We start from the raw sequence: 26,621 nt of genomic DNA, 5'->3' as shown, positions 1-26,621 counted from the left end.
CACATCTTTAGTTATTTTTATCATTATTATACATTTGCATGGGTTGTACGTACAAATGGTGTTAAATTGTTACCAGAACCAATAGAAATCATGACGTGAGAAGAGGCCGAAGTCTCAATTGTATTGTATTACGATAATCCTACCCTCCGAGCCGCGATAATTATTTGCCAGGCGTTAAACGAACCGGTACCGACAAGGTGAAACCTAGGTTAAGAGAAAGACGACAAATATGTAAAAAATGGTAAAACATAAGCGATATATTTCGCTTATGTTTTATTGAATGATCGGCATGGGCGGGCGGCGCGGGGCGTCCTCGACGTGGCGCGGCATTCCGCCCGCGACCAGTGCGCGCCCGTCCCGGTCCGACACTCGACGTCGGCTCGTCCACGACACCACACTACCCTATTTAATTACGACCGTTATTTAACCGGTAAGAAGCTGTGTTTTAAAGCTACGTCGAAGGCTGTGCCAAAAGTGTGCCCGTTACGAGGGATTTCTTCACCGTGCCGGTTATCCTGCAGTGCGTATCGCTGTCTCGCTCTAAAATTGCGCAATTCAATAGCCATCTCGCTCATTCGTCTTCAGTACCCACCAGCTGAAGTTCAGTTTGCATTTCGTTTGTGATTAAAAGTCGAGATTAGCAGACATCTTATCTGGGTAACATTTGTTCAGCAAACACGTAAGTTATATCCAGCAATCATAAAAATGTGTATTAATTACCTACACTATTAAACAGTAAATCATGTTCGCTGGGAATTTAAATACAATTTACATAAATGCAATGTTGATAATATTTTATGGAAATTTTTCATTGTTTATGTTCATCACAATTAGTAAGCGTGTCGTGTTTATGGTGTAAATATTTTTAAATAATTTAACAAATATTATTATTCAATTAGTTGTTACTCATATAAGTACAAGATGGCGTTGATAAAGTAATGTTTCCGGAAATAATGATAGATTTACACTGTAATTTGATTTTAGGATAAAGTTTTTATTTTTATTTTAATGACAGTATGCAAGTGATTAACATTTGGGCCACGTTGGCGGGGCATAGCCCACCTGTCCGCGACAATACGTTGGATCCGGGAATGCCGTGAATCTGATCCGCCCGCGCCCGCGTTTCTATTTTCGGTCGGACTCGCCCCGAGCCAAATTTGCAATCCCGCCAAATCGAAACGCCTTCATTTATTTTTGTAACGGTTTCACAATTTTAGTTTTTTTTTTCACAACTGATTGCGGTATTTTCATTTGACCTTCGAAATTCCTGTCTTGTAATACGATCTTATTATTATAATTATCAATATTGATTTAAAATAAACTGACATTGGCCTTTAAAACTGACCCAATTTTTTTATTAATTATCACTGAGAAAAGATATAGGTATTCGTCGGTATAATATTTATAAAAACACTGTCGCATTAACGATACGGACGATATTTGTTTTCTTCTTTAAAGTAATTCAATTAAACATCTAAACTTTAGTTGTAAAAAATGTGATGTTCTCACTTCAAAACTTTAGTTGTAAAAAAGTAACGATACTTCGTTAAGCCGTAGTTTTTTAGTTTACTTTTCTTTAATAAGATATAGAAGTAAAGAAGCTATCTGCTTCAATATTATACTCAGGTCAAATTTATCTTCTATCTTTTCTAAACAGAGAGTTAGGTAACAGATCCCAAAAACAAATATTGTTTAAAACTTTAAAAAGTGAAGTAAATAAAAAATATATATTTGTGTATTGGCGCTCCTGGTATATTAACCAAAATAATAAAATTATTACATTGTGATATGTTCTTGACACAAGTACGATATTAAATATTAATCGGACGCTGTGTTTGTGACTATTACGTTAAAAGTTGCATTACATACATCCGTTACAAACACTAAAAGCTAATGATAAAAGCGAGTTAACAAAGAAAAAAACAAACAATGTTCATCTGCCAAGACAGGCAATAGTACAGATAGGCAATATTATAAACTTATTTTCTTACCGACAAGTTCTCGTCATACGAGATCAGCTGATTTTTAGTAGATCAAATTACATTGCGTTAAATTTTATTTGTTGAAAAAAAACCTTAATTAGCTATTTGCGACAGTCATTTCTTTCATTTAAACGTATCAATAAATTCAATCTCTATCGGTCCGGTGATTCCTGACTTCCTTTTCGTAAACAGTTCTCTTTTCACTAAATGCAATATCTGAACCAATTCAGTGAAATCGATTGACAATTCAAGTGTATTCAGTCAGTATATCATATTATGCGTCATACAGAATCACACATAGTGCTTATTAAAATGAAATTACATTAATCTATCTATACATGTTTATTATGTGATATAGGTACAATAATTATCATTGTGGTACGATTGTGTTTCGGTTGAGTATCTTTGAAATGAATATAAAAACCAACAACAGAATTCGGGTCTGTTCAACTCTAATTCCACTTGATACCATTGACGCACATCGATTGATTGAGATCTGGAATATTCTCGATTATATCAGGTTTCCATTGGTAGTAGTTTCCGTCACGGAAATATTAAATTCCTCATTACAAATTTATCCGAATAATTTCTTTAAAAGAAAAATGAGAGGGAACAAATCTAAAAAATTTTTTTTTTTTTTTTTGTATAACCTTTTACTATAATTTAAAATAAATAAATTAGTCTATGCCATTTTTTTTCTATACTATAATAATATTATAAAGAGGAAAGATTTGTTTGTTTGTTTGTTTCGAATAGGCTCCGAAACTATTGGACCGATTTGAAAAATTCTTTTTCCATTAGAAGCCGACATTGTCCCTGATGAACATAGGCTACTTTTTTTATTTTATTTTTTATTATTTTTTTTTGGGTTTCATTTGTGTTTTAATGTTTCCGAAGCGAAGCGAGGGCGGGTCGCTAGTATGTAATAAAATAACAAAATACACTTTTGTGTTTATAATATAAATTCAAACATTATTTCGGATAATAAATTCATATTAGACATATATTATTTTTAATTTTTAGAACAAAATTTAAATCGTTCACAGACTAGAAACGACGACGGCTTGATCACGACGTTACAAGGTCGCAAAAATCCCGAAAATAACTGCGCATTGAGTGGGTATTAGTAAAAATCAGTCGTTTTGATTTTCTGTCCGTTACCAGTTACGTTGGCCAGAATCCAAGTCCACAGGCTATTCCAAACGCCAGCCACCAACGAGACGGCTATTTGCGGCTCTGGTACTAACCCAGCGTACGTCACTGCTCTATTTAACAAGAACGAGCACACTATTGTAGTCAATTATGTCACCTGGACAGTCCTTTCACATATCGACAGGCTCAAGGTTAATGACGAGTCTCTGAGGGTTATCCGTTTCATTACAGAATACGAGCACGACATAGACCGCCAAAATGTTCAAAACACATTTAGACATGATTGGCAGAAACGAGACGCCGTCGAAGAAAGCCAGATTTTGGCAGTCCTTCGTGCGTTCTCTAAAAGGTACATTATTAAAGAAAATCCTGTTTTCAATTCAAACGGAAAACGGCATACAATGTTTTTGTAACGTTTTACCTTCTGATCAGGTTCGGAAGACATCAGAGCCGAGGAAAGGTACAGGCCAACACGCCGCAGCGTTTTTCCCGAACTCCTGTCGACCTACCCTTACTCCAAGTCGATTTACGACGACCCTATCGCTGCCGCTGAGAGGATTACGGTACCCGGCTACCGTTACCTGCCTGTCCATCGCGAGATCTACGGCTACTCCCCGCGCCCTATCTATGCCCACAACTACCCTCGCTCTCTCGATTATTACAGGCCAAGTAAGTAAACAATCAACATTGCGTCACATGCTACACTAAACAGAAGCCAATCAATTACAGCTTTTAAACTGTACAAGGCGAAATTCGGTTCAGTGTTTTTGATATAAGAGTATATAATGAAGAAGATATTTACTTCTGATGTAAAAAAGAAAATTTAATTAATAACTATTTTTAATTGATGTTTTAACTGAAAATAAAGGTGAAATAAGACTTGTTCACATTGTATATAGCCGTGCTTGAAATTATATTTGAAAGGTTTGACTCTGAACATTTTTGAGCTTTGTGCTTTGTTATTAACATTGTAATCATAGTCCAAATATTAGGTATGTATATATGTTTCAATTGTTTCAGCCCGAAAAGTTTAAGGGGGTCGTCCAACTTAAAAACTAACTTTCAGTTTTCATGATTGCTTCATAAACACAGCTTTATAAATAAATAAATAAAAAATATTCAACGTATAAATGTGAAATTTAAGATCTAATCAAGCAGATTATCTTCTGTCTTTAAAGTTATAGTAATTACATATCGAAGATGCCAGTTTATATTGTATTTTGAATTTTGTTAAATTTATATAAAAATAATAAAACGTTTGATAAACTTATAGTAAAATCTGTTAAGAGCTTGAAGGTTGGTTTGGAAAAAAAATTAATCGATTTAACATTACATGGAGTCACATACAGCCACAGACATGAACGTTATGTTTTATTTGTGATCGCATAAATCGAATTAGACTACATGGAAATATTAAATATCTGCAGATATATAAGATGCGGAATTAACGGTAGGCAGTGGCTCGGCTTTGCCCCTGGCATTGCTGAAGTCCATGGGCGACGGTAACCACTCACCATCAGGTGGGCCGTATGCTCGTCTGCCTACAAGGGCAATAAAAAATATATTTGTATACACTGTACAAACGTTACAACGTGAATTGTTATTCTTAATCTAGTTTGTTCATTATTATATATCTGACATTTCTCACTTCTGTTTTGTTCCTATTGTTCGTCTTTCTGTAGATATGCTTTTAGTCGCTACTCATAACTCTGCTTGTGCAAGTATAGAAATTACACTATTAATGAATACTAATATGCATGCATACGAATAGAGACCACCTCTTTTATACATAACTGTCCACTTCACACATGGTATCCATGAATGTTAATTCGAAAGTCATCTTTTTTTTTAAATGTATGCACCGATCTTCTTGCGCTTGTCAGGTGATACATGCCTTTTATTTTTCCTCTTTTAAAATGTATTTGCTTATTAAGTATCATTTACTTCCGTATATTTTACCAAGCTTTCCAAGGAATGTAATAAGGAGGTGAGTTCTATCATTTTAGATTTTCTGTAATGAATGTTTGATTATTTATTACCTTTATTAAAATATAATAATTGTAAAAATAAAGCTTCTGCGAAGCGCAATTAACCAACCACTAATTACTAACAAATTATTTTAGTTCGAGAATTAAGACTTTGAAATTATATTTCACAGAATTTTTGTATTAGAATGCAAGTTATCTCTATAATGTTTTTATTACAAGACTTAATTTATTCTACTCTTTTTTTTAACAAATATTAAAATCCCATATAAAGGACTATTAAGGTCGAAACTTTTTTTTGTGTGTTTTTTTTATCTGAAAATTAAAATTCCATGAACGAAGTAATTTAATGTGAATAATGTTTCACTAACTGTAAAAGTAATCGCAATCTCACTTATAAATAAGCAATATAGCGGTTGTTAAAATTTGGTTTTTTGTTTGCAATAGTCTACCACGTGCCAAGACGCGTGCGACGTGGAGTTGATCCCTTCGACGCCCACAAGGCATGGCAGGACCATCTCGACAGGCTGGCTGCCATCGACCGGCTGTACCCATCTCGCTACGGACTCTACCTAAAGGACCGGGCCTACCCCATCACCGACCTTACCGCACCCCTCATCGACCCCCTTAAGCCTAAGAGTCTAAAAGGCATCGAATATGAGCCGGACAACAAGCCCCACTGGGGAACAGGTAAATACTAAGTCCCTATCATCGATAATATTTAAGCTAAGATAGATTAAGGTTGTCTCGTTGGTTCGTTCTTTACACAAGACTGAATCGTTTTGTCACCTTTGGTGTCTCAAGTTGACTGATAGTTTTTGTAAATGACGAAACAATGATTTGATTCTGATCCATGTCATTGGCTAAGTACGAAGTATACTTAATATTGCAATAAGGAGTTATTGATCGAATGGCAATTATTTAATCTATGTTAAATATAGTAGGTACCAAACATAGCTGATTATATGGATTCAGGTTCATAAACTTATTAGGACAACAATCACCTATTAGATTCATTGTTCATTGAATCTAATTTGTGTGATATGAATTCCTTTAAGACCATGCAAATATTATTACGTTCAACATTAATTGTTAATAAATTAATTAAGCCACACGAACCTTTATTTATGTATAGTTTGTCAGTTCAAATTACATTGTTAAATTCATTAATATAATTTATGGTAAGTAAATTGGCTACTATTTCAAATTTTGGATACTTTTGGAAATCAATTATAATTTGTACCATTAATTTTGTCTCTACATAAATTTGATACATTTTCGTTCCCTAACCATTTGTTTGATAGTACAAATTTTTAAATATTTTCACTAACATTTTATAAGTTATATTTTATATTAAAACATAAAAGACCAATTCGTGTTTTGATTTAGTAGAGTAGTACCTATCTTTATATTTATTATGTTTTGCAATATGAGAAAATTTCGTGGTGAAAGCAATTTACTATTTGCATCAATTTATTTAATCTCAAATTTTTGTATGCATTTAGCAGAAATGAACCGTTTAGTCAATCTGAAGTACGAAATTTTCTACATTTAGTCTGTTTATGAGCAGACACCTACAATTAATAAAACGTGCATGAATCCTGCATTGTAAATAAGAGCAAAGCACTGTCATTGTAAAGTCTTCACTAGAGTAATATCAAGCTCTACATGAAAACGTTACCTCCATATCGTAGTACATTCACTGTTAGGTTAAATGATTTCCAACATTTGTTTCAAAGGAGTTATTATAAATGTTCTTCTTTGAGATTATTTGAGATACATATTGACTATAAGACTTGCCATGAAGGAGCGTGGCCGGCGAGGATTTACGACGTGTTCAAAAAGGACCCATTTTTCGCTGAGGCCGAAAAATGGGCAGGTTTTGATCGCTCCCTGCGAGGAAAATCTCCAACGCCAGTGAAGCCAAGGATTAGTCAACCGCGTGAGACTGAGGTCGCTTTCGATGCCGACGGTAAGGGCAACAGACCTCTGAACATCCTGAATCTTCGTCACGACCCTTAAATTTTGTCAACAATTGTCCGTTTGGCTATGTGTTCCATGTCCAACGTGTTCCCAACGAATGTGATATGAGTTTTAATAGTCGTAGAGCAACCAAACTTAGATGTTTTCAATGTATTTCTGAAGTGAATAAAAAGCGAAGACAACTTTATTCACGGATACCCACCTTGTTTCCATCCTACGACCATGATGATAACGTGTAAAACCCGACTACGCACGTACTTTACCTGTGTGCTCATAATAAAACTGATCTGCATGAAAGGTTGTGAAGTAACATAATATGTAAGTTTTAATTTCAACTAAAACTGTTGATTAACAAAATTAAAAATGTTAAATAAGTAAAGTTTTTAAAAGCTGTTCATAAAATAAAGATGGTAAATAATTATCAAAGTTTAGCTTCACAATCTGCTTTGTAACCAATTGTATCGAGTCCATCAGAATATTTACTGATGGTTGAGAAAATTCTATTTTTAATACCAATTTGAATAATTTGATAGAATATTAGTCTTAAACTAATTCATCCGTAAATTCAGTTGGACTCAAAATATGTTTTCATACACTGTTGTATAAGCAGCTTAACGGTATCGGGGCGATGACGAAGAATGAGCAGGAGTAAGTCTGTTGTCCGTGTCAGGCACTAAATTTGAAGTTGTGGCGTGTAGGTGCACCACTGTACAGCGTTGGCGGACTACGACGCAGGCCTTGGGCTGATATTTTCAACCCGAGCCCGTCTCTACCGATCTCTGCAATCACTCGTGACCCCTTCTGGCACGACTGGCCGGAGCTGAAGCCGATCGCGAGATGGGACCGCAGCCCGTCCTACATCCGTGACTCGTATCTGTCTCCAGTCAAACGGACCTTCCTCTGGGACAAGCACCCGATCAGGCCGTTAGGTTAGTTTCACGCTGTAAATACGCCAAACGACATGCAGCTTCGTTGGTGTTTCAGCTGTAAAAAGCCTTTGGATCTTACAATCATCATAATCATTAATATTTAAAAAAAGAACTTTTAAAAAAAATTAAGAAGTATTTTTTTCTTAGCACTTTTATTACAGTAGAGTATAATTCATATTTGTTTAAATCATAACAGATTTAATGCTGGACGCCGAGCTTTCTGTGGGTGAACTCGGCAGGACTTTGCCATTCATCCGTAGCCTGTAATGCATTTGCAGCAGGTATATGGTATAGAACACCTCACGAGTTTATTAAGTAGACAGTAGTTTTCTTGTGCCGTCAATTTCATTTCACGCGTGTTGAATGGAAAATGATTTGAAACTTTCGTCTAGATTAGATATTTCTGTAGTCTGTGTGAATGTTTTACGAATATCCTAATAGTTATGACACGAAGCACAATGACGAAAAAAATTCAGTATATGTATCATCCGGTGGCACGTTCCTTCTCGACTATAACTATCCTGGTATCCTGGTAAGACATTAAACCACTTTCATGAGTGTCTTATTGAGTTCATCTCTCATAGAAATTTAAAACACCAAGCCACTGCTTTGCTCTTTTTATAAAATGCATGTCTTGAATTATAAACATGAATGACTTTGTTTTCTTGCATTTTACATATTTGTAGATTATCTTTACTTTTTTATCGAACAAATGTCACATAACATATTCATCATAAATTACTCAAAAAAATCTATTATTTAAATCTACTTTATCGCAAACATATAAATTTATTGAACACTAAAATAATTCATTTGTGTGATGTATTTTAATTTTGCAATACCAAATTCAATTAATAAGCTTATCTTTTCAGTAACAACAACAAGTTTGTTAATATTCCTCACAGGGTGTAGAGAGACCGTTCTCGAAATCGAAATTGGAACAACTACCTTAACTACCTTAACGTAATTTAATTATATAAAATTTACTTATCAAAACAAGCATAAATACTTATTGTTTTAGTAAGTAAATGTAACGGTTACAGTAAACGAAAACAACACAGTAAACAAAAACAGCTGGCCCATGTTTTTAATCATTATCTATGATATGTGATAACATATTTTTTTCCCTACTTATACTTTGAGAGGCTATTTCAGCTTCACCATAACGTGTAGGTGAGCTCACGGGGCTCAAACCGGAGTGTTGCTAACACTGGGCAAGAGCAGTGCTTCGCAGAATCTACCACCGAATCGGAAACGCGACCCACTGAGAAGATTCGGCGAGTATCTCAGTGGGCTGTGTCTATGGGTTAATTCGCTCGTCGAGCCCTGCGTCGCAAGCGACGGGTTCGACGAGGACGGTGACCGGTGCTTGTGGTACCTAAAAGCACCGTTAATGGATCGGGAGGATCCGTAATGACTTGGCGATAACACCAAAAGCGTGAACATGAATTTCGCTATAACAAGGTTGACTTGATTTAAAGTTACGATTTACTAAGCAAATACTATATTTCTATGACGACGTTTAGTGCTATGGTGTTGGAAATCAATACATATTGTGTTCGTTTTAGTAGACGGTTCCAATACACTTGGTGCACTGAATATATTACATCAACAATCCTTTTGTATTATATATATTTGTGTTATATTCTTTTCCCCATTAATCGTTACATATTATGTACTTTTTTAATTCACAAATTCTTTAAAAAAAATTTTATGTACGAGAATTATTAGAATGAAATTGTTAATTAAATTAAGTTATTTGTTCATTTGTAGACTGATAGATGTGTGAAATAAAAACTACATAATGTCAAAGCAGTGATAACTGTGGTTCTTATATTTATGTTTACAGGTTAAATGGTATTAACTTAACTAAAATAGTAGCGTTTGAAAACACATTATTAGGTCCGATTTGGGTCACTTTGCTTTCAACTTTGCTAAAAGCTATTCACTAAACTTAGATTTTAAATGTTTCATGAAATAAATCAATGAAAAGATGATATGATAGATCATGAAATATTTTATTTTACAGCCGCGGCTTACTAAGAGGCGGGTCATCGTATGCTGGAAACATCGAATAAAACGTTACCTACTTGAAAGTCGAAGCACCAAAACGTTGACTATGTTTAAAATTAAATGAAACATTTAAACTAAATGAAACTGAAAAATGAAAGTAAATAAAAAATATATATATAAAGATTTTCCGCAAGATCTCAAAGACTGCTGCTACTCTTGTTTAAAAGGTTCAACATAGTCACTGCCACGGTAAAGAAATTGTTACACAAATCTTGTTTTTGTTACCTTTAATTTATTTATTTTACTTATTCCAATTAATAAAAAATACAAAAGATAAAAAAGTATTTTTTTATTTTCGTATAATATTTAGATAACAGGGGTTTGGAAAATGATTCAGAACATGAAAACAAGTGGTTAGAATTGGAGCTTACCGTTAAATGGGTTAAAAAATCATTTAAAAAATTGTGTGAAAGGCCTTTAAAAATCTAAATTGCAGGTTTGTTACCCGTCGACCTTCATTGCGGTGGACAGAAAAGAAAGATTAGAAAAAAGTTTTTTTAAGAATTAACCTCTTTAATAAAAATATGTACTCTCTTAATGGCTGCAATTCTACAATAGTCACGAAAGTAATGACTAGAAAGATTCCAAGATATATTAATATTAAGGGATTGTTGCGTTTTCTTTTTTTTTAATCTGTAGGGACCAAACCATGGTTTTAATTTAATCTCTATATATAAAAATGAATTGCTGTTCGTTAGTCTCGCTAAAACTCGAGAACGGCTGGACCGATTTGGCTAATTTTGGTTTTGAATTATTTGTGGAAGTCCAGAGAAGGTTTAAAAGGTAGATAAATATGAAAATGCTTGGAGTTAAATAAAAATAACAATTTTGTTTTTCCTTTGATGTGTCCCCCGTCGGACGGATTACTTTTGTTTGTTTTAAGTTTATTCTAGACAAAAGTTTAGGTCTTTTATTTATCGATTAAGGCACTACGAAGTCTGCCGGGTCAGCTAGTTTTATTAATAAAAAAGTAGTCAAGGCTGACTAAGCAAATAAAAAAATGTATTGACAAACAGAATGAAGAATAGTCCATAACTGTTTTTCTTTTGTTTATTCATACTGTTTAACAGGGATTCCTAAACTAATTTGGGCTAGAGACCCCATTTCCAAAACGAGTTGATACCTCAAACCTCCATAGCCAATCTATTTTAAGAATTGTAACTTTAGTTTTTTTTTCTATTGATACAATATACCAATTTAAAAACTTAGCAGTTAGTGTGTGTTAGTTGTGAGTACAACTAACATCACTTTCTCATCAAAATTCAACAAAATAAGTACTTAGACAGAATTCAGTACATATCTTGTACAGAACTTGTCGACGTTCTTGTTAAAGTTTTTCATATTGTACGAAACTTATCGACTTGTTAAATTTAAAAAAGTACAACAAGGATACTTCCTACTAAAATATTAGTCATTTTTATGACAAGTTGGTACAAGTAATACGACTTATGCAGTAGATACCTAGCTTGAAAGTTGCAAATAAGGACTTGTGTTAATTATTATGGAGTCGATTTTTAGAAAAATCATTTTTAATTTATGTCGATCCCTGAGAGACCAACCACTGGGAGTCCTCATCATAGATATGTGGTCGTAGCCATCATGTAACAATTTGAAGCCAGTTCGAAGATAAGTTTGCAGATATTAAATTCCGAACGATAATATTTAGCAAGTCATTTGGGATCCTTCGACTATCGATGCTTTTAGACATTCCAAGCATCGGTCACCGTTCTCGTCGAACCCGCCGAATGTGAAGAACGGTTCGTCGTGAAAGCTAACTCACAAACACAACCGACTGAGTTTCTCGCCGGATCTTCTAAGTAGGTCGCGATTCCGATCCAGTGGTACATTCAGCAAAGCACTGCTCTTAGTAGAACTAGTGTTAGCTAAGTATCCAGGCTGAGCTTTGTGAGCTCGCCTACACGTCTGGTGAAGCTAGCATAACCCCTACGACGAAATATAGAGTGTAAACATCTAATTATTTGACATTATTTGACAACAATACCATCTTTGTAATAATATGCATTAGTAAAGAAATACTGGTTTTATGATTAGGCAAGAATACCTGATAAATACTTTCAAAAGTCGTCGTGGCCTAAAGGATAAGACGTTCGGTGCATTCGTATCGAGCAATGCAACGGTGTTCGAATCCCGCAGGCGGGTACCAATTTTTCTAATGAAATACATTACTTAACAAATATTCACGGTTGACTTCCACGGTGAAGGAATAACATCGTGTAATAAAAATCAATCCCGCAAAATTATAATTTGCGTAATTACTGATGGTAGGACCTGTTGTGAGTCCGCACGGGTAGGTACCACCACAATGCGTTTCAGTTTTGAAGGGTGGGGCAGCCATTGTAACTATACTGAGACCTTAGAACTTATCTCAAAGTGGGTGGCGCATTTACGTTATAGATGTGTATGGGCTTCAGTAACCAATTAACACCAAGTGGGCTGTGAGCTCGTCCACTCATCTAAGCAATAAAAAAAAAAAAAAAAAAACTGATATGTATTTATTTTTACGTCATTGTACAAAAAACTCTACATTTACTGCTAGATGTATGTAGATACAAGACTAGTTCGCGATGCTATTAATAAAAGCAGGATTATTAAACGTATAAACCTAAATTTAAAAAAACCATTTAGGGTCGCTCCTCGCGTTCTCGCTAAAAAGTCTTCATCGCGTATGTACCGTATAATTCTACCATACGTAATACTTCGCAAGTAGTTGAATGCCATACCGAAAAAAACAAAAGAGTTTTGTCACAAAAACTACCTGACCCGGCAGACTTCGTAGTGCCTCAATCGATAAATAAACAATCTAAACTTTTGTATAAAATAAACTTAAAACAAACAAAAGGAATCCGTCCGATGGGGGACACATGAAAGGAAAAACAAAATTGTAATTTTTTATTTAATTCCGAGCATTTACATATTTATTTACCTTTTAAACTTTCTCTAGACTTCCACAAATAATTCAAGACCAAAATAAGCCAAATCGGTCTTGCCGTTCTCGAGTTTTTGCGAGACTAACGAACAGCAATTCATTTTTATATTTAAAGAAGATTAGATGGATTAAATTAATCAATAATTTGGGATTAAGGCACTTTAATCCGTTTTTTGTTTCAAAATAGATTTTGCTACCCTGAAAATAAATTTAAACTTTATTTTGAATTTTAAAGTTAATTTGTCTGCAATTAATTATGGGATGAATTCAATGAAATGAAACGTTAAAAAACTATTTTAATTTGTTCAATGTTACCAGTATTTAAAAAATCCTAAATTTTTGGTTCCTTATTTAGGGATAACCATAGAGTTAGTATTAAGTCCATGGGGATAACAAACATATTATTATTTGCATATAAAAAAATTTAGCAAACAGTAATACTAAATTATTATTATATTTATTTTTTGCTTAGATGGTTGGACGAGCTGACAGTCCACCTGGTGTTAAGTGGTTACTGGAGCCCATAGACATCTACAACGTAAATGCGCCACCCACCTTGAGATGTAAGTTCAAAGGGTCTCAGTATAGTTACAACGGCTGCCCCACCCTTCAAACCGAAACGCATCACTGCTTCACGGCAGAAATAGGCAGGGTGGTGGTACCTATCCGCGCGGACTGACAAGAGGCCCTACCACCAGTAATTACGCAAATTATAATTTTGCAGGTTTGATTTTTACCGTGGAAGTCAATCGTGAACATTTGTTGAGTACGTATTTCATTAGAAAAATTGGTACCCGCCTGAGATTCGAACATCGGTGCATCGCTCAACACGAATGGACCGGACGTCGTATCGCTTAGGCCACGACGACTTCATACATTTAAAACAAGGCCGTGGCCCAAGTGGTCGTAAGTCGTCATTGTTACTTATATACATCGAAAATGCTATAGACTACTTGGGTATCCAAGTAGCGCTCAGGAAACGCCTTAGAGAAGAATTCATTGTAGAGTAAACCTCTCTTTGGACTCAGAGATACTAAAAGATCTATAAGATCAAGATTTAAGATCATCTGAACAATCTATTCGATAGGAAAAAATATGATTTGGTATGTCTGGATGAAGTATCTCAAATAAATATTAAAAGTCCAAATAATGACATATTAAACGAAATAACATATTTTAAGTCCTTTGACACTATCTGCTTCATTATTCAATAAAAGTGATCCTAAAATTAGTAGTAAAGTAGTACTAGACAGTAGAATTTGATTGCCATAAAGTAGGTAATCGTGATGTTTTTATTTATTTATTTTTTTAACCCTATTATAAACAAAATCGTGGTATTTTTTAGTGAACTTTCTGTAAGATTCCAAAATTTCTTGTCAAATCTTCTTAAACCAATTTGTTTCTTAATATTTTTGAAAAGTTTGGTATTATCAGCAGCTTTTGTTTAACTAAGCATAGAGCAAACAAGAATGTAGGAGGAACATAAATTGAAATCTGGTCACTCCAGGCTCGTTATTTTCAAAAAATATTAAAAAAAATAAAAAATCAGTTTCAAACAAACGAACGCTAGGCCAAAAAAAATAAAATAAAATAATTGTGATTATTGCGCAAACTATTGTAATTTTGAGTGATGTGAATTTTAAATTAAGTGTTTCGATCAATTTTAATCGCAATCAGTGTTGAAAAAATAAAGATGAGTGAAATTTTAGCAGATCTTGAAAACGATGTTGAAATGTTGAATTCTGAAGTCCCTTTCGATAATCTCGTCATATTGAAAGAATTCGGAAACATCGTAAACCTTGTCAAGTAATTAAAATTGTACACACTTGATATGTTATTTTAGTAATTGATAAGTAATATAAGAAAATATTAAATAATAAATTAAAAGACTTCTTTTTCAAGCAGAAACAAGTTAATAATATCTATTTTAGGAACAATTGCTTAAAATAAAAAAAATAAAAGCGTAACTTATTTGACCACAGCATTTGGAATTAACAACTTTATCCATGTTCTATTTTGTACATGGTTTTGGCTCACAGGCTCTTCTAATTGGTAGAGCTTTGATTCGGTAAATTAGGATAGGCAGGAAAAGCGAAAAAATGCTAAAACAATCAGTAAACTTAGTACAGTAAATCCTACAATTTGTTGATAACAAGCACAATTTTGATTCAAAAGTAATGTCACCTAGTTTAATTTGGTAAAAATGTGTGGATTGTATTAATTCATTAAATTGCTATGTCACAGAGATGAAGATTTTTTGGAAACTGTACCTAAAGCAAAATTGCGACGTGTAAAATGGTTACCCATGTTTAATTGCTTAAAACAGGGTATATTTGATGAAATGGTACAAGAAATCAGTAATATGTGGGAATATGAAAGTATGCCTGAAAAATTAGAAATTCTTGAAAAGCAGAAGGAGAAGTTTAATGATGTTGGAGACGGCAAAAAATTATGGTATGTGTAACGCAATACTTTGTGCCTGGCAAAGGTGCCATTTGGATTGTATAGGTTTATATCTATATTAGACAGCTAATTAATGCCAGATAAGCTATTACACTAATCTTAGTTTGTTGCAATCAAAATCAATAGCAATCAAGCCAAAATAACACTATTTTATAAATATGTCATCTCCAAAAGTTTGATGGTACAATAGAAATAATACTAACTTTCCTGAAATAAATTATATTAAATTAAGTAAATTAAACTTAATAATTGCTAACCGAAAAGTATTGGACTTGTGATCTGTTCAATTAGCCATAAGCCAAACTCTGTAGTTTATAGCTGCTCTTTTTTCTGATCTATGTTGTGGACATGCACAGAGAAACTAGCTTTCATAAAATAATGAAGGTCTGGCCAGCACGGGCTCTTGTTCTAATGCATTGTATACACCTGCTTTTAAGTTGCTTTAAAACATTATCTTAACAATAAAAACATTTGTCTGAAGTCTGATTAGTGTTGAAGTTGTTTTTATGCTTGTTTACAATAAAAATATTATATTAATTTTATTTCATGCAAAGTGGACAGTAATCATTTTGGTTGACCATTAGGCTCATAAAATTTTAAAATGAATCCCTTTTACGGTTGTGTACTAGTATCATAGTCCTTGAATCCCGTCATTGGTTATAATTAAACCCATACATTTTACATAATAATATATAATATACTTCTCCCTTGTTCAAAACTATTTTACACAGCTAGTACTTACAGCAGATAAACGGTGTGGAGGATGTTGTGAAATGTACAGTCAAGAGCATTGTGGATTTGGTCAGACCAATGTATTGGGTTAAACCCTCAAGGCCTGTACTGGTCACGATGAGTTTCTCGAGGTTTCCATTCCATTCTTCCTTGTAATGTGACTGAAGTATTCAAGGAGTCTACTAACCCTAGTCTACCCGCCATGGCGCGCACATGGCGGTACCTGGGTCCCGGCCCAGCCGGAGTAGAGGAGCTCTTTGGGGCTTAGTCGTTAAGCTGGGCGGTTTTGGCGCGGAGTCCGATATAACCCAGTCCGACCCCCGTCGGCAGGGTATCCGTAGAGTAGGATTCCCCATGGATACAAAAAAAAAAAAACTACCCTAAATGTGGTGTGTCTACGAGAACTCAAAATCTTCTAGTGGTTGTCAACCAAGTGTCTTCGCAGAGTTGATTAAATTTTGCCAAAAATCCATCGCACCTAAAATAAGCAAACCAACACAGTCTACCTCATAGCATAGGGTTACTGGAACTTATAGATACAACAAGTGTTTTAAATGCCCACCTTGAGATAATAGTAAACTAAAAAATAGGTGGTGTAATTGTCCTAAGGACTGATATGGGACATGAAATAATATTATTTTCAATGAAACTAAGTTTTCATTATGTTCATACAAACTTATTCCCATATTTCATCTTTATGTATCTAATGATATATATCTACTATCACCATGTCCCAATTCAGAAAAATTAAACATGAAAAACGAGTGACTTCATATCCATAAGAGAAATGCAAAAATTTAAAATTTGTCTCATATTGGGGAAGGAATTAAATCCGATTTTTTTATTGAGATAACACACATTCAATCCGAGCTACAATTGCCTCTTATGTTCTGTTTGATGCAGTTGCACTTTCGTAATAAAAAAAGCGTTAAGTTTAACTAGTAGCTGCTACTTCTACTTTTTCTAATAACATTAGGCTCAACGAAAAAGCAATTTATTAAGAGAGACAACACAAATCAGTGCAAATATTTTTGCAATTATTACTTACATTAAATAAAGCTTGATTTATATTTATGAAGGCGATCTTTTCACATTTATATATTGAAAATTTAACATTATAACTATAATATTGTTTTATATTTCAGGAGGCCACAATTAGGAGATGTGAAAGCACAAATGAAAGCCAGTGATGTACAAAATTTGCAAAACCAAAAGTCTCTACTTGAATCCTTAGCTAAAGAATATGAAATGAGGGTCAATAGGTTGAAGAATGTTATTTCTGCCAAAAGAGGCTATTTAAAGGCTTTACAACTGGACTTACAGAAGTATCAAAAAAAAAATGAAGATTTCTTCAGTAAAATCAGCAAAAAGTTAGAATGTCATGATACTTTTGTAAGTGATATGGGCAACAATAAGATGAATGTTGAAGAAGAAAGTTGGACAGACAAAGACTTACATTTTGATGAAATAAAGTGATTGCATAATAGATTGAATAAAATATATATATTTCAGAAATTTGTACATGAACAAGTTACAATAAAATCTAGCAATGAATTTTTCAAAGAGTAGGTGAAAGATGTGCAGAGCAAAATATATCGAGAATAGCATTTGCTTTACTCTCTTAATTTACAAAATGAAATATTATTAATTTAAAATACTGTAAGTAGACATACAATAAATTGCCTTTAATATTAATGTTGAATGTGAAAAGTTTAGCATTTTTTGTGAAAATTACAGAATGTCAAAACAAAATAAACAAATAGTTTAAATAGCAATATTTATTAATGAAAAATGTTAACATAGCTAAAAATAAAATTGTACAATGCAAAACCTGCATATAATTTATATAATATTTAGCAATTGCACTATTGTTGCGAGGACTACACTGCTTCTACTTTATTTAAAATAATTAAATTTGAGACTTTCATTACAGTATAATTAGACTGACAAATAAGCCTCGGCCAGGGAGATCATATACTTTCCTATAATTTTGACTGCTACTTATTTTAACATTAAGAATAATACTGAGAGCAAATTAAATTTTATTTCACTGGATATTCTCTCCTAAACATATTTTTGCAATGGAGTCCTGGGTACTAACACTTAAATGCTATGACAAATATAAGAAGGTAAATTGCATGTTTAGGCCAACTTCACAGAAGGACTAAACCATCAATAAATATTTAAACTACAACAAACATAAAATTCATGTTGACAACTATGGACGAACATTGTTTTTTAATTATTGCCTATTCCATACAAGAATTTCTCAAATCATTTAATTTTCGTCACTCCAGACTTATATATAATTTACATTCATAGGCACATTAGATATAAAATAAATCAACCAAATGTGCTTCCGATCCTCTACTTAATAGATTATTTTGTAAATGTAATTACGCTTCAGTGTCCAATGCCCGCATCTCGAAGTCAGCTGCCACTTTTCTGATAAAATATGTTAAATGATACGAAACAATTTGACTATAACATGTAGACGATAGATAACACAACAGGGTTCAGTACCAATTAAAGGGCTGCTAGGTAGTACTTCAGGGATCGAAAAAGCATGTCAAAGTGACATTGCCGAACGTGTCTACTCATTAATTCTCACGAAAGTTTAACAAAACAAATTAATTTCACTCATATTGTGTAAACGTAAAACAAGAAGGCACAAGTAATTGATAACATATATTTCACAAATTTAAGACACATTGTCCGGCCCTGTCCAATGACCTAATAATAATAATTATAATACATGATATAATTAATTATTTGTAGCATTCCTCTCACTGTGCAGCACACTGGATACCAAATGTCAGTTATTTTTTCTTAGGTGGTGACCTTTGAGGAGTAGCTGGCCTTCCACTGTTTATACCATTGTACTGGTATTTTGCTTTTTTTTCAGATGGTTTAAGAATCTGTAAGGGATATGGTAATTTACTACTTCATCTGCATATGGTAAATCTAAAAGTTCTTGATATGGTAATCATGTTACCTGGAACGAGCACATTAGAGTTTCATCAACAGACATCATTCCACCAGCATTATCAAATTCTCCACAGTAGTTGGGTGCAGAGAACAAAGTAACCAACATTCGTTTGGCGAAAAATTCATATCCATCTTCCACCACCTGAAATGAAAACATAATTTTAACTAGTCTGAATTGTCTGACTTAGCACCATATTTAAGAGGTTATTGGAGTGGATATCCATCAGTAAGTATCTTCAGTCGGCATCGATGCGCCACTTCGATAAAGTTGCACGGCACGAGAACCCTCTCATCGTGGCTGCCGGTAACTACATTCCCGTACCTGCGGACAGAATAAAAAGCAGTCGATGTCGCCCCAAACACGTCATTTCGGATCCTCCCGATCCACTAACGGTACTTTTAGGTACCTCAAGCACCGGTCATCGTTCTTTTCGAACCCGTCGCTTGCGACGAAGGGCTCGACTAGTAAATTAACCCTCAGACACAGCCCACTGAGTTTCTCGCCGGATCTTCTCAGTGGGTCGCGTTTCCGATCCGGTGGTAGATTCTGCGAAGCACGGCTCTTGCTAGGGTTCGTGTTAGCGACGTCGTCAGGTTTGAGGCCGGTGAGCTCACCTACTAGTTAAGGTTACGCTGAAATAGCCTCTCAAGGCTCTCAGCTTAGGTAGGAAAAAAAAGAAAAAAAAGAAAGGAGTGCATAGACATAATTTGTCATATACATAATAATTATTAAGCAGGAAATATACCTAAGACAGACAAGTATCAAGGTAGAACTAGCTTAAAATCTTGTATCTTCCAATAAATATACCTAGTCAGGTCATAAGTATTGTCACACAGTAAAAACTTTTCTTTCTGGCCACAAAAAAGTTTATTGAATTCGAATTTCGAATTGTTCATGGAAATAAAAATGTATACTTTTAGAATTTTACTCATTTTTAAATATGGAGTGGACGCTTAAAGAAGACCGTGTTGCAGTTATTGCGTTGCATCGTTGCGGTTACGCGCCAATTCAAATTTTTAACATACTGAAAATTTTGAATATAACCAAAAGATTCGTTTATCGTACCATCAAACGATACAATGAAGACTCTAGTGTAGATGACAGGTCAAGAAGTGGTCGCCCTCGGTCTGTTAGGACTCCAGCAGTGATAAAAGCTGTGAAGGCGCGAATTCAAAGAAATCCCAAACGTAAGCAGAAACTGTTGGCCCTTCAGATGGGGTTAAGCAGAACCACGGTGAAAAGGGTGTTAAATGAAGACTTAGGGCTTCGGGCATATCGAAGAAAAACAGGACATCGTTTGAATGCTCGTCTAATGGACCTGAAACTGAAGAGATGCCGCGCTTTGTTGAAGCGGTACGCGGGAAAAAAATATCGGGAAATTCTTTTTTCGGATGAAAAAATTTTTACCATAGAAGAGAGCTACAACAAACAAAATGATAAGGTGTACGCACACAGTAATGAAGAGGCGAGCAACCGTATTCCGCGTGTCCAACGAGGTCATTTTCCATCCTCGATCATGGTATGGTTGGGAGTTTCTTATTGGGGCTTAACAGAGGTACATTTTTGTGAGAAAGGTGTAAAAACGAATGCAGTTGTGTATCAAAATACAGTCCTGATGAACCTTGTGGAACCTGTTTCTCATACCATGTTCAATAACAGGCACTGGTTATTCCAACAAGATTCGGCGCCAGCTCATAGAGCGAAGAGCACACAAGACTGGCTGGCGGCGCGTGAAATCGACTTCATCCGGCACGAAGACTGGCCCTCCTCCAGTCCAGATTTGAATCCGTTAGATTACAAGATATGGCAACACTTGGAGGAAAAGGCGTGTTCAAAGCCTCATCCCAATTTGGAGTCACTCAAGACATCCTTGATTAAGGCAGCCGCCGATATTGACATGGACCTCGTTCGTGCTGCGATAGACGACTGGCCGCGCAGATTGAAGGCCTGTATTCAAAATCACGGAGGTCATTTTGAATAAACTTTAGTGTCATAAGAATCTATGTTTTGTTAAGTTCATTTTGGTATATGAAGGGTTACATAATGAATAGACTTGTTTCAATTATTTTACATTAAACATGTGACAGAATTTATGACCTGACTAGGTATATATTTAAGGGACTCTGATCGAAGAATATGACAGCTTGGCCTATCAGATTACATTTATGTATTTGAGAAAAAATTTAGATATACTTAGAATAAGCCATTACGTGAATATTTTTACCTGGTGAGCACGGCAAATCAAATCTAAATCATGCCTGTTGAGGAATTTACTGACGACGTCGGGTCCGAAAGTAAACGAGACGCCGCGATCGTTTTCCCCCCAACCTTGAACATCCTTATCGGGATCTGACCACAGCAAGTCACAAAGCAATCCTGCAGACAAATTTATTTATTTTGAATAGGAATAGACTTACTAATTTTATTAACACGAAATGATAATTTACGAGTAGGTACTTTCTGTGTTATAGCTTTAACTGCTCAACATTTGTTTTTAATCTTATGACGAGGTCGGTGTTCTGCACCGTAAAATAATACTAGCAAAACACAGTACGACATTGGTTATCACAAGCCGTTTCAGTTTAGTAGTTTGGAAGAAATCGACTAATAGTCACAGAGATAACGCCTTATATTCTCATTTTATACTTGGATCGGTATCAAGTTCTAGTCATGGAGACGCGCCGGCAGTTTCGTACAAGCAGCTTAACACTGCAGGAGTCATTGACGGTCATTTTACCACTGCTAAAGAGCGTGTAGCTCATGTAGCAATGTAATTTTTTTAACTAAAGGCTTCTTATATTCTCCTACCAAATCCATCCCACTCCACCGAGACTGGCTAATGAAAAATGGTGGTTTTCTTAGCAACCAACTTAACATGCATAATCCAGAGGAGGTAAGAAGCACGATCGTGTGCCGATTAATACGATGCAATCACAGCATTTCGGATCCGCCCGATCCATTAATGGTGCTTTTAGGTAACTCAAGCACCGGTCATCGTTCTAGTCGAACCCGTCGCTTGCGACGAAGGGCTCGGCGAGTAAATTAACATGACGAAAGAGGCTGCTTCTACCAAAAAAAAAATTCTGTATAATCTGGCACATTGTGTGCACTGATTGCCAAACTCTGAACAAAAGTCGCGTATGCAGTATACTAAATTAGGTAATTGCTGAACAGGCCTTCGTATTCGCTAGCTCCACTCAGGTGGCCTTGTGTAAACATTTCGTGTTTTAGTAAGACTGTTACATTCAGTCACACTGTTCTTTGCTAGTACAATAATAATTGAGTTGCTGTCAATTCCTTGTTTTATTTTGGTATCATAATTTACTATTTGTTTGTATTTGTGTATTATAACCTGATCAATTTTTTGTTTTCATATTGTAAATTGTGAAATTTTGAGTTAAAGTTTTAAAGTCATTGTGACCTAACTGATATGAAGCCAAAGCATAATCTGAATATTGCTTCAGCATAAAAAAATCTTGAACGCAAAGGATTAATAACCAGGGCTTTCCTTAAATGACGCTTTTTTACTTGACATAAACTTTACAGACAACATCTGTGAAATCATTATTTTTTTTGTTCTAATTTACCTACCTGTATCTGGAACATCAGTGGGTCGCATTATTCTTCTGATCTGTTCCATTCCCTGTAAATCTGGAGACAAACCACCATGGCAACAGAAAATCTTCTCATCAATTATAGCAGCAATTGGCAAGCAGTTAAAGCAATCCGTGAAAGTCTTCCACAGTTTTATATTGTATCGGCGTTTGCACTCATCATAAAAACCTGTGTAAATGTTAAGAAAAATTATTAATTAAACTTAAGCAGTTATAAAACCTAATATTGAAGTAAAATTAATTGCAGTATTCATGACCTATCTGATAACAACCTAATGTACTCTTATCAAGTGTTGCAACTATGCCAGCATTCAAATGCATGTACATTTTTACTTAGTAAATATGTAAATAACAAGTGTTCACAAATAACTTCCATGATAAGAGAATAACTTAATATAATAAAATGAAAAGCCCACAAAAATGTGTATTTTCAGAAAGTGTATCTGCACCGGTAATTACTACCATCATATTTTTGCTGCAAAATACTTATACATTCCAGTTTGGATGATGCGACAATATTCTTTAGTTTATAAAGACTTTGACCTCACATCTAAAGGCGAGTGGCAATGCTTACATTGTGATGTCTTAATGACTTAACGCCATGTCAGCCCTGAGCCAATTAGAACATTAAAATAATGTGTTGACTTACCATAAATGCGGTTTATGCTAGCACACTCATGATTGCCTCTGAGTAGGAAGAAATTCTCAGGGTACTTTATTTTGTACGCCAATAGGAGACAGATAGTCTCCAGTGACTGTTTACCACGATCTACATAGTCACCAAGGAATAGGTAATTGGCTTCTGGTGGAAATCCTCCATATTCAAAGAGACGTAGCAAATCTGTGTACTGACCATGTATATCACCTGAAAATGTGTTGGTGACAGTGTTCACAAGTACAATTTTATGCTTACGTGAAATATTCCATATCAGAAACGGTTAAACACTTAAATAGTAGCCAAATTAGTTTAGTTATTTGATAATCCTGGTTGAAGGTCACAAGATATTGGAAGTTTTATAATTATTGTGTTTCATCAGTCCTAGATACACGTACAAATTTTCAAATTGATCAGAAAACTTCAGAGGGTAAATATTATGTTGAAAGATTTTATTACATGAAGAGAGAGTGAGTGAGAGAGAGATAGATAGATAGAGAGAGAGATAGATAGATAGATCGAAATATACCTAGATAGATACAGATAAAGCTAATAAGAACAATACTTTATAGATAACTTTGAGTATAAAATCTTAGCAAAAAGTAGGAAGAAGTGAGACACAATTTAATTTATGTTTTTTTTTGTGTGGCACTTATGCTGCATCATGTATGCATGCTAAGGAAAAAAGTTAGTCTTTCATAATTTCATAATGAGAGAAAGTGAGGAGAAAAAAAACTTTTATTTATATTAGACATTTAAAAAAGGTTTGTATGTTTGCTGTCTGTGGGTCTAGAGCTGGCTAGATTGAAAAAAATGTGACAATGAAGAATGACACCAAACACTGACATCTTTTCTGAATCTGATCTGATTTTTAAGGCACTTCCCTAGGAATCTGAGACTTCTATTTTCAAAATGTTTTTCTATTCATTCAGGTTGGCATCAATTTTGAGAATATGCATTTATTTTACATATTTTTAATAAGTGATTTTTTTTGTTCACCAATATTCCAAAAAATTTTCTGCAATACCATGTTTATTCACATTTCATTTACATGCATGATTGCCACCATGAATACCACCAACTACAGAATTGTCTTGCAGATAATTTTGGATAATGGTTATTCTATTACAGCTCAGGGAATGATTCCAATACTTATTTAAAATTTAATACAGGGTGTACAAAAGTATAAAAGTTTATATAAACATAGTATGAATTAAATAACAAACTTTGAAAATAGAATTTTACTTTTGAAAGTGGCTTAGGTTCATGTAATTAAATAAGCTAAATAATTATTTTTAAATCTCATTGTTACTGGTGTAAGATATTTATATTTCATTAAGAATGTTTTTAATTTAGTGAAAAAAAAAGAACTTTAAAGACTTTACCACAAATTTTGAGTGGTGCCTCCAACTCCAGTAATATGGGCTGCTGCAGGAATATTTCTCTGGACTTTGTGCAGAGCCCACGTACCTCTGCCTCCGACATTTGCACAGTCTTGCCAGGCCTGCATCCTCGAACTAAGGCAAAAGTTTGAAGTCAGAATAATGAGATTTATTAAAAATATAGATTTGTTTAAAACTGTAGTACAACTAAAAGCAATTAAGCACTTAGCCTTTTTTTGTTTGCAATTTTATTCTTATAAGTAGCTAAGGAAGCATAGTTAGTATAGTTGTCAATTTAATTTTATAAATATAATTGAATGGGTTTCAGTTTGCCAACTTCTAACTCAAAATAAACAGAATGCTTTTCATAACACAAAAAACATTTATCAAATGCAGGGGTTTTATTAAATGTTATATTTATGACATGTAAGGCATGCAGACATTTTCATGCAAAATACAATTTAACTACCATTCCTAGAATGAAATTTGATAAGAATCTAACAAAACAAAATGTATTCAAGTATTGATAAATTTATAGGCACACAAATCAACAAGCACTCCTAAACACTAGCACTCAGTATCAAAATTGATCACCAAAATAATCTCAAAAAGTTATTAATTTAAAAAATTTGCAAGATTAAGATCAAGTTTTCATCTAAATTAACATTATACAGCTGTAAACACAGATTGCAAGACCTTCCTATAAAATGGTTTAGCGATCATAGTTTGTATATACTTGTGGCTATTTTTAGATTCAATTGAAGAATGAGATGTTGATGGGTAACACATGATATAATTATTGGGAATAAACTTTCGGTTAAGACTGATCACTAGGGTAGTAAGAAATAAACGTTCTAGCTGAATACTCTGGCAAGAATTTTGAATGTGGCCATACATTCTCCTGAAAAGATGTCTTTCAATTTGCCTTTCTTCCTTGCAGTTTCTTGTTGCAGTCTGTATACTGTTGTAACCCATCAAAAAGCAGCACAATAAAGTGAAATGTATATGTTTGAATCAAGTAAGCAATGCGTAACACTAATAAAAGAACAATAAGTTTGTGAGTGTTTAAATCTATGGAAGTCTGACATCATTGTTCAGGGCTAAAATCTAACAACTATTGTTTATACGTAAATCTTCCCTTCTAATTGAAAAATAACATATCCAAGGCATTTAAACATTAACAGAAACGCTAATATGCAGCCTGATAAGAAATTGAGGATAATCGATTTATTTATGAGGTTGACGTTTCTATGCCTTCTTATTCAGAAATAATTACGCAACAATGACCAGCTGAATGAAAACCCAATATTATCAGACTTGCAACTAGACGTCTGGTAGTTAAGAGAGGCTCACAAAATCGTAACAAATTGCATTTTACCTTCCAAAAGTCTGTGAATTAGACTGTCAACATTTAGTTCATCAGCCATATTTACTACACGAATAAATTTATGTCAAAAAGTCAAATGTTTTTTTCTTCCTGTTTGCTCTTATTGTTTGTGGTTAGAATTACTCTTCATAATACGCAGAGCTTGTAAGCAGCTTGTAGAGCAGGAGAACAATTTTATGTTTAAAATGGTTTTTATCGTTGCTTCTCATTTATTGTGTTTTATGGATAGTTACTTAACTTAAAACATGTCCATTGGTAGACACAAAACGTTAAAATAAAATAGCATTTCAGAATAAGTTTCAGGTACATTCCAAGTACTGCAAAATGATTCATATTTGGTTTTTAATC

At 34.2% G+C, this 26,621-nt stretch overlaps 3 protein-coding genes across 9 annotated transcripts; 2 read left to right on the top strand and 1 right to left on the bottom strand.

Annotated features, from left to right (window-relative positions):
• The first annotated feature begins 278 nt into the window (after positions 1–278).
• Positions 279–10,385, top strand: Mf (myofilin). Of its 6 annotated transcripts, none has more exons than XM_089734555.1 (8): positions 279–430; positions 3,366–3,483; positions 3,567–3,803; positions 5,567–5,809; positions 6,927–7,091; positions 7,801–8,031; positions 8,228–8,312; positions 10,061–10,385. In XM_089734555.1, the coding sequence occupies exons 2-7, from the start codon at positions 3,393–3,395 to the stop codon at positions 8,296–8,298; spliced, it is 1,038 nt and encodes a 345-aa protein (XP_089590681.1). In that variant the 5' UTR covers positions 279–430; positions 3,366–3,392; the 3' UTR covers positions 8,299–8,312; positions 10,061–10,385. The 6 variants fall into 6 exon arrangements, with proteins under 6 accessions (XP_089590681.1, XP_089590682.1, XP_089590685.1 ...); XM_089734556.1 differs by having other exon boundaries at positions 8,228–8,319; XM_089734557.1 differs by lacking the exon at positions 279–430 and adding an exon at positions 537–679.
• A 4,127-nt stretch (positions 10,386–14,512) lies between these two features.
• Positions 14,513–18,076, top strand: LOC114251708 (uncharacterized). The gene is made up of 3 exons (XM_028186067.2): positions 14,513–14,857; positions 15,296–15,505; positions 17,392–18,076. Exons 1-3 carry the CDS (start codon positions 14,745–14,747, stop codon positions 17,720–17,722), a joined length of 654 nt encoding a protein of 217 aa, XP_028041868.2. The 5' UTR covers positions 14,513–14,744; the 3' UTR covers positions 17,723–18,076.
• On the bottom strand, positions 18,010–26,414 carry LOC114251707 (serine/threonine-protein phosphatase PP1-beta catalytic subunit). Of its 2 annotated transcripts, XM_089734872.1 has the most exons (8): positions 26,265–26,334; positions 25,782–25,847; positions 24,890–25,021; positions 23,499–23,714; positions 22,827–23,018; positions 21,460–21,611; positions 19,242–19,376; positions 18,010–19,164 (listed from the first exon to the last, which is right to left on the bottom strand). In XM_089734872.1, exons 1-8 carry the CDS (start codon positions 26,311–26,313, stop codon positions 19,066–19,068), a joined length of 1,041 nt encoding a protein of 346 aa, XP_089590998.1. In that variant the 5' UTR covers positions 26,314–26,334; the 3' UTR covers positions 18,010–19,065. The 2 variants fall into 2 exon arrangements, with proteins under 2 accessions (XP_089590998.1, XP_028041867.1); XM_028186066.2 differs by lacking the exon at positions 25,782–25,847 and having other exon boundaries at positions 26,265–26,414.
• Between the last annotated feature and the right edge of the window lie 207 nt (positions 26,415–26,621).

The sequence above is a fragment of the Bombyx mandarina genome, chromosome 18 (genome assembly GCF_030267445.1).
Source record: "Bombyx mandarina strain Sakado chromosome 18, ASM3026744v2".
Classification (NCBI taxonomy): domain Eukaryota; kingdom Metazoa; phylum Arthropoda; class Insecta; order Lepidoptera; family Bombycidae; genus Bombyx; species Bombyx mandarina.
Note: the sequence above shows the minus strand (reverse complement) of the source record. Positions and strands in the feature narration are given on the sequence as shown.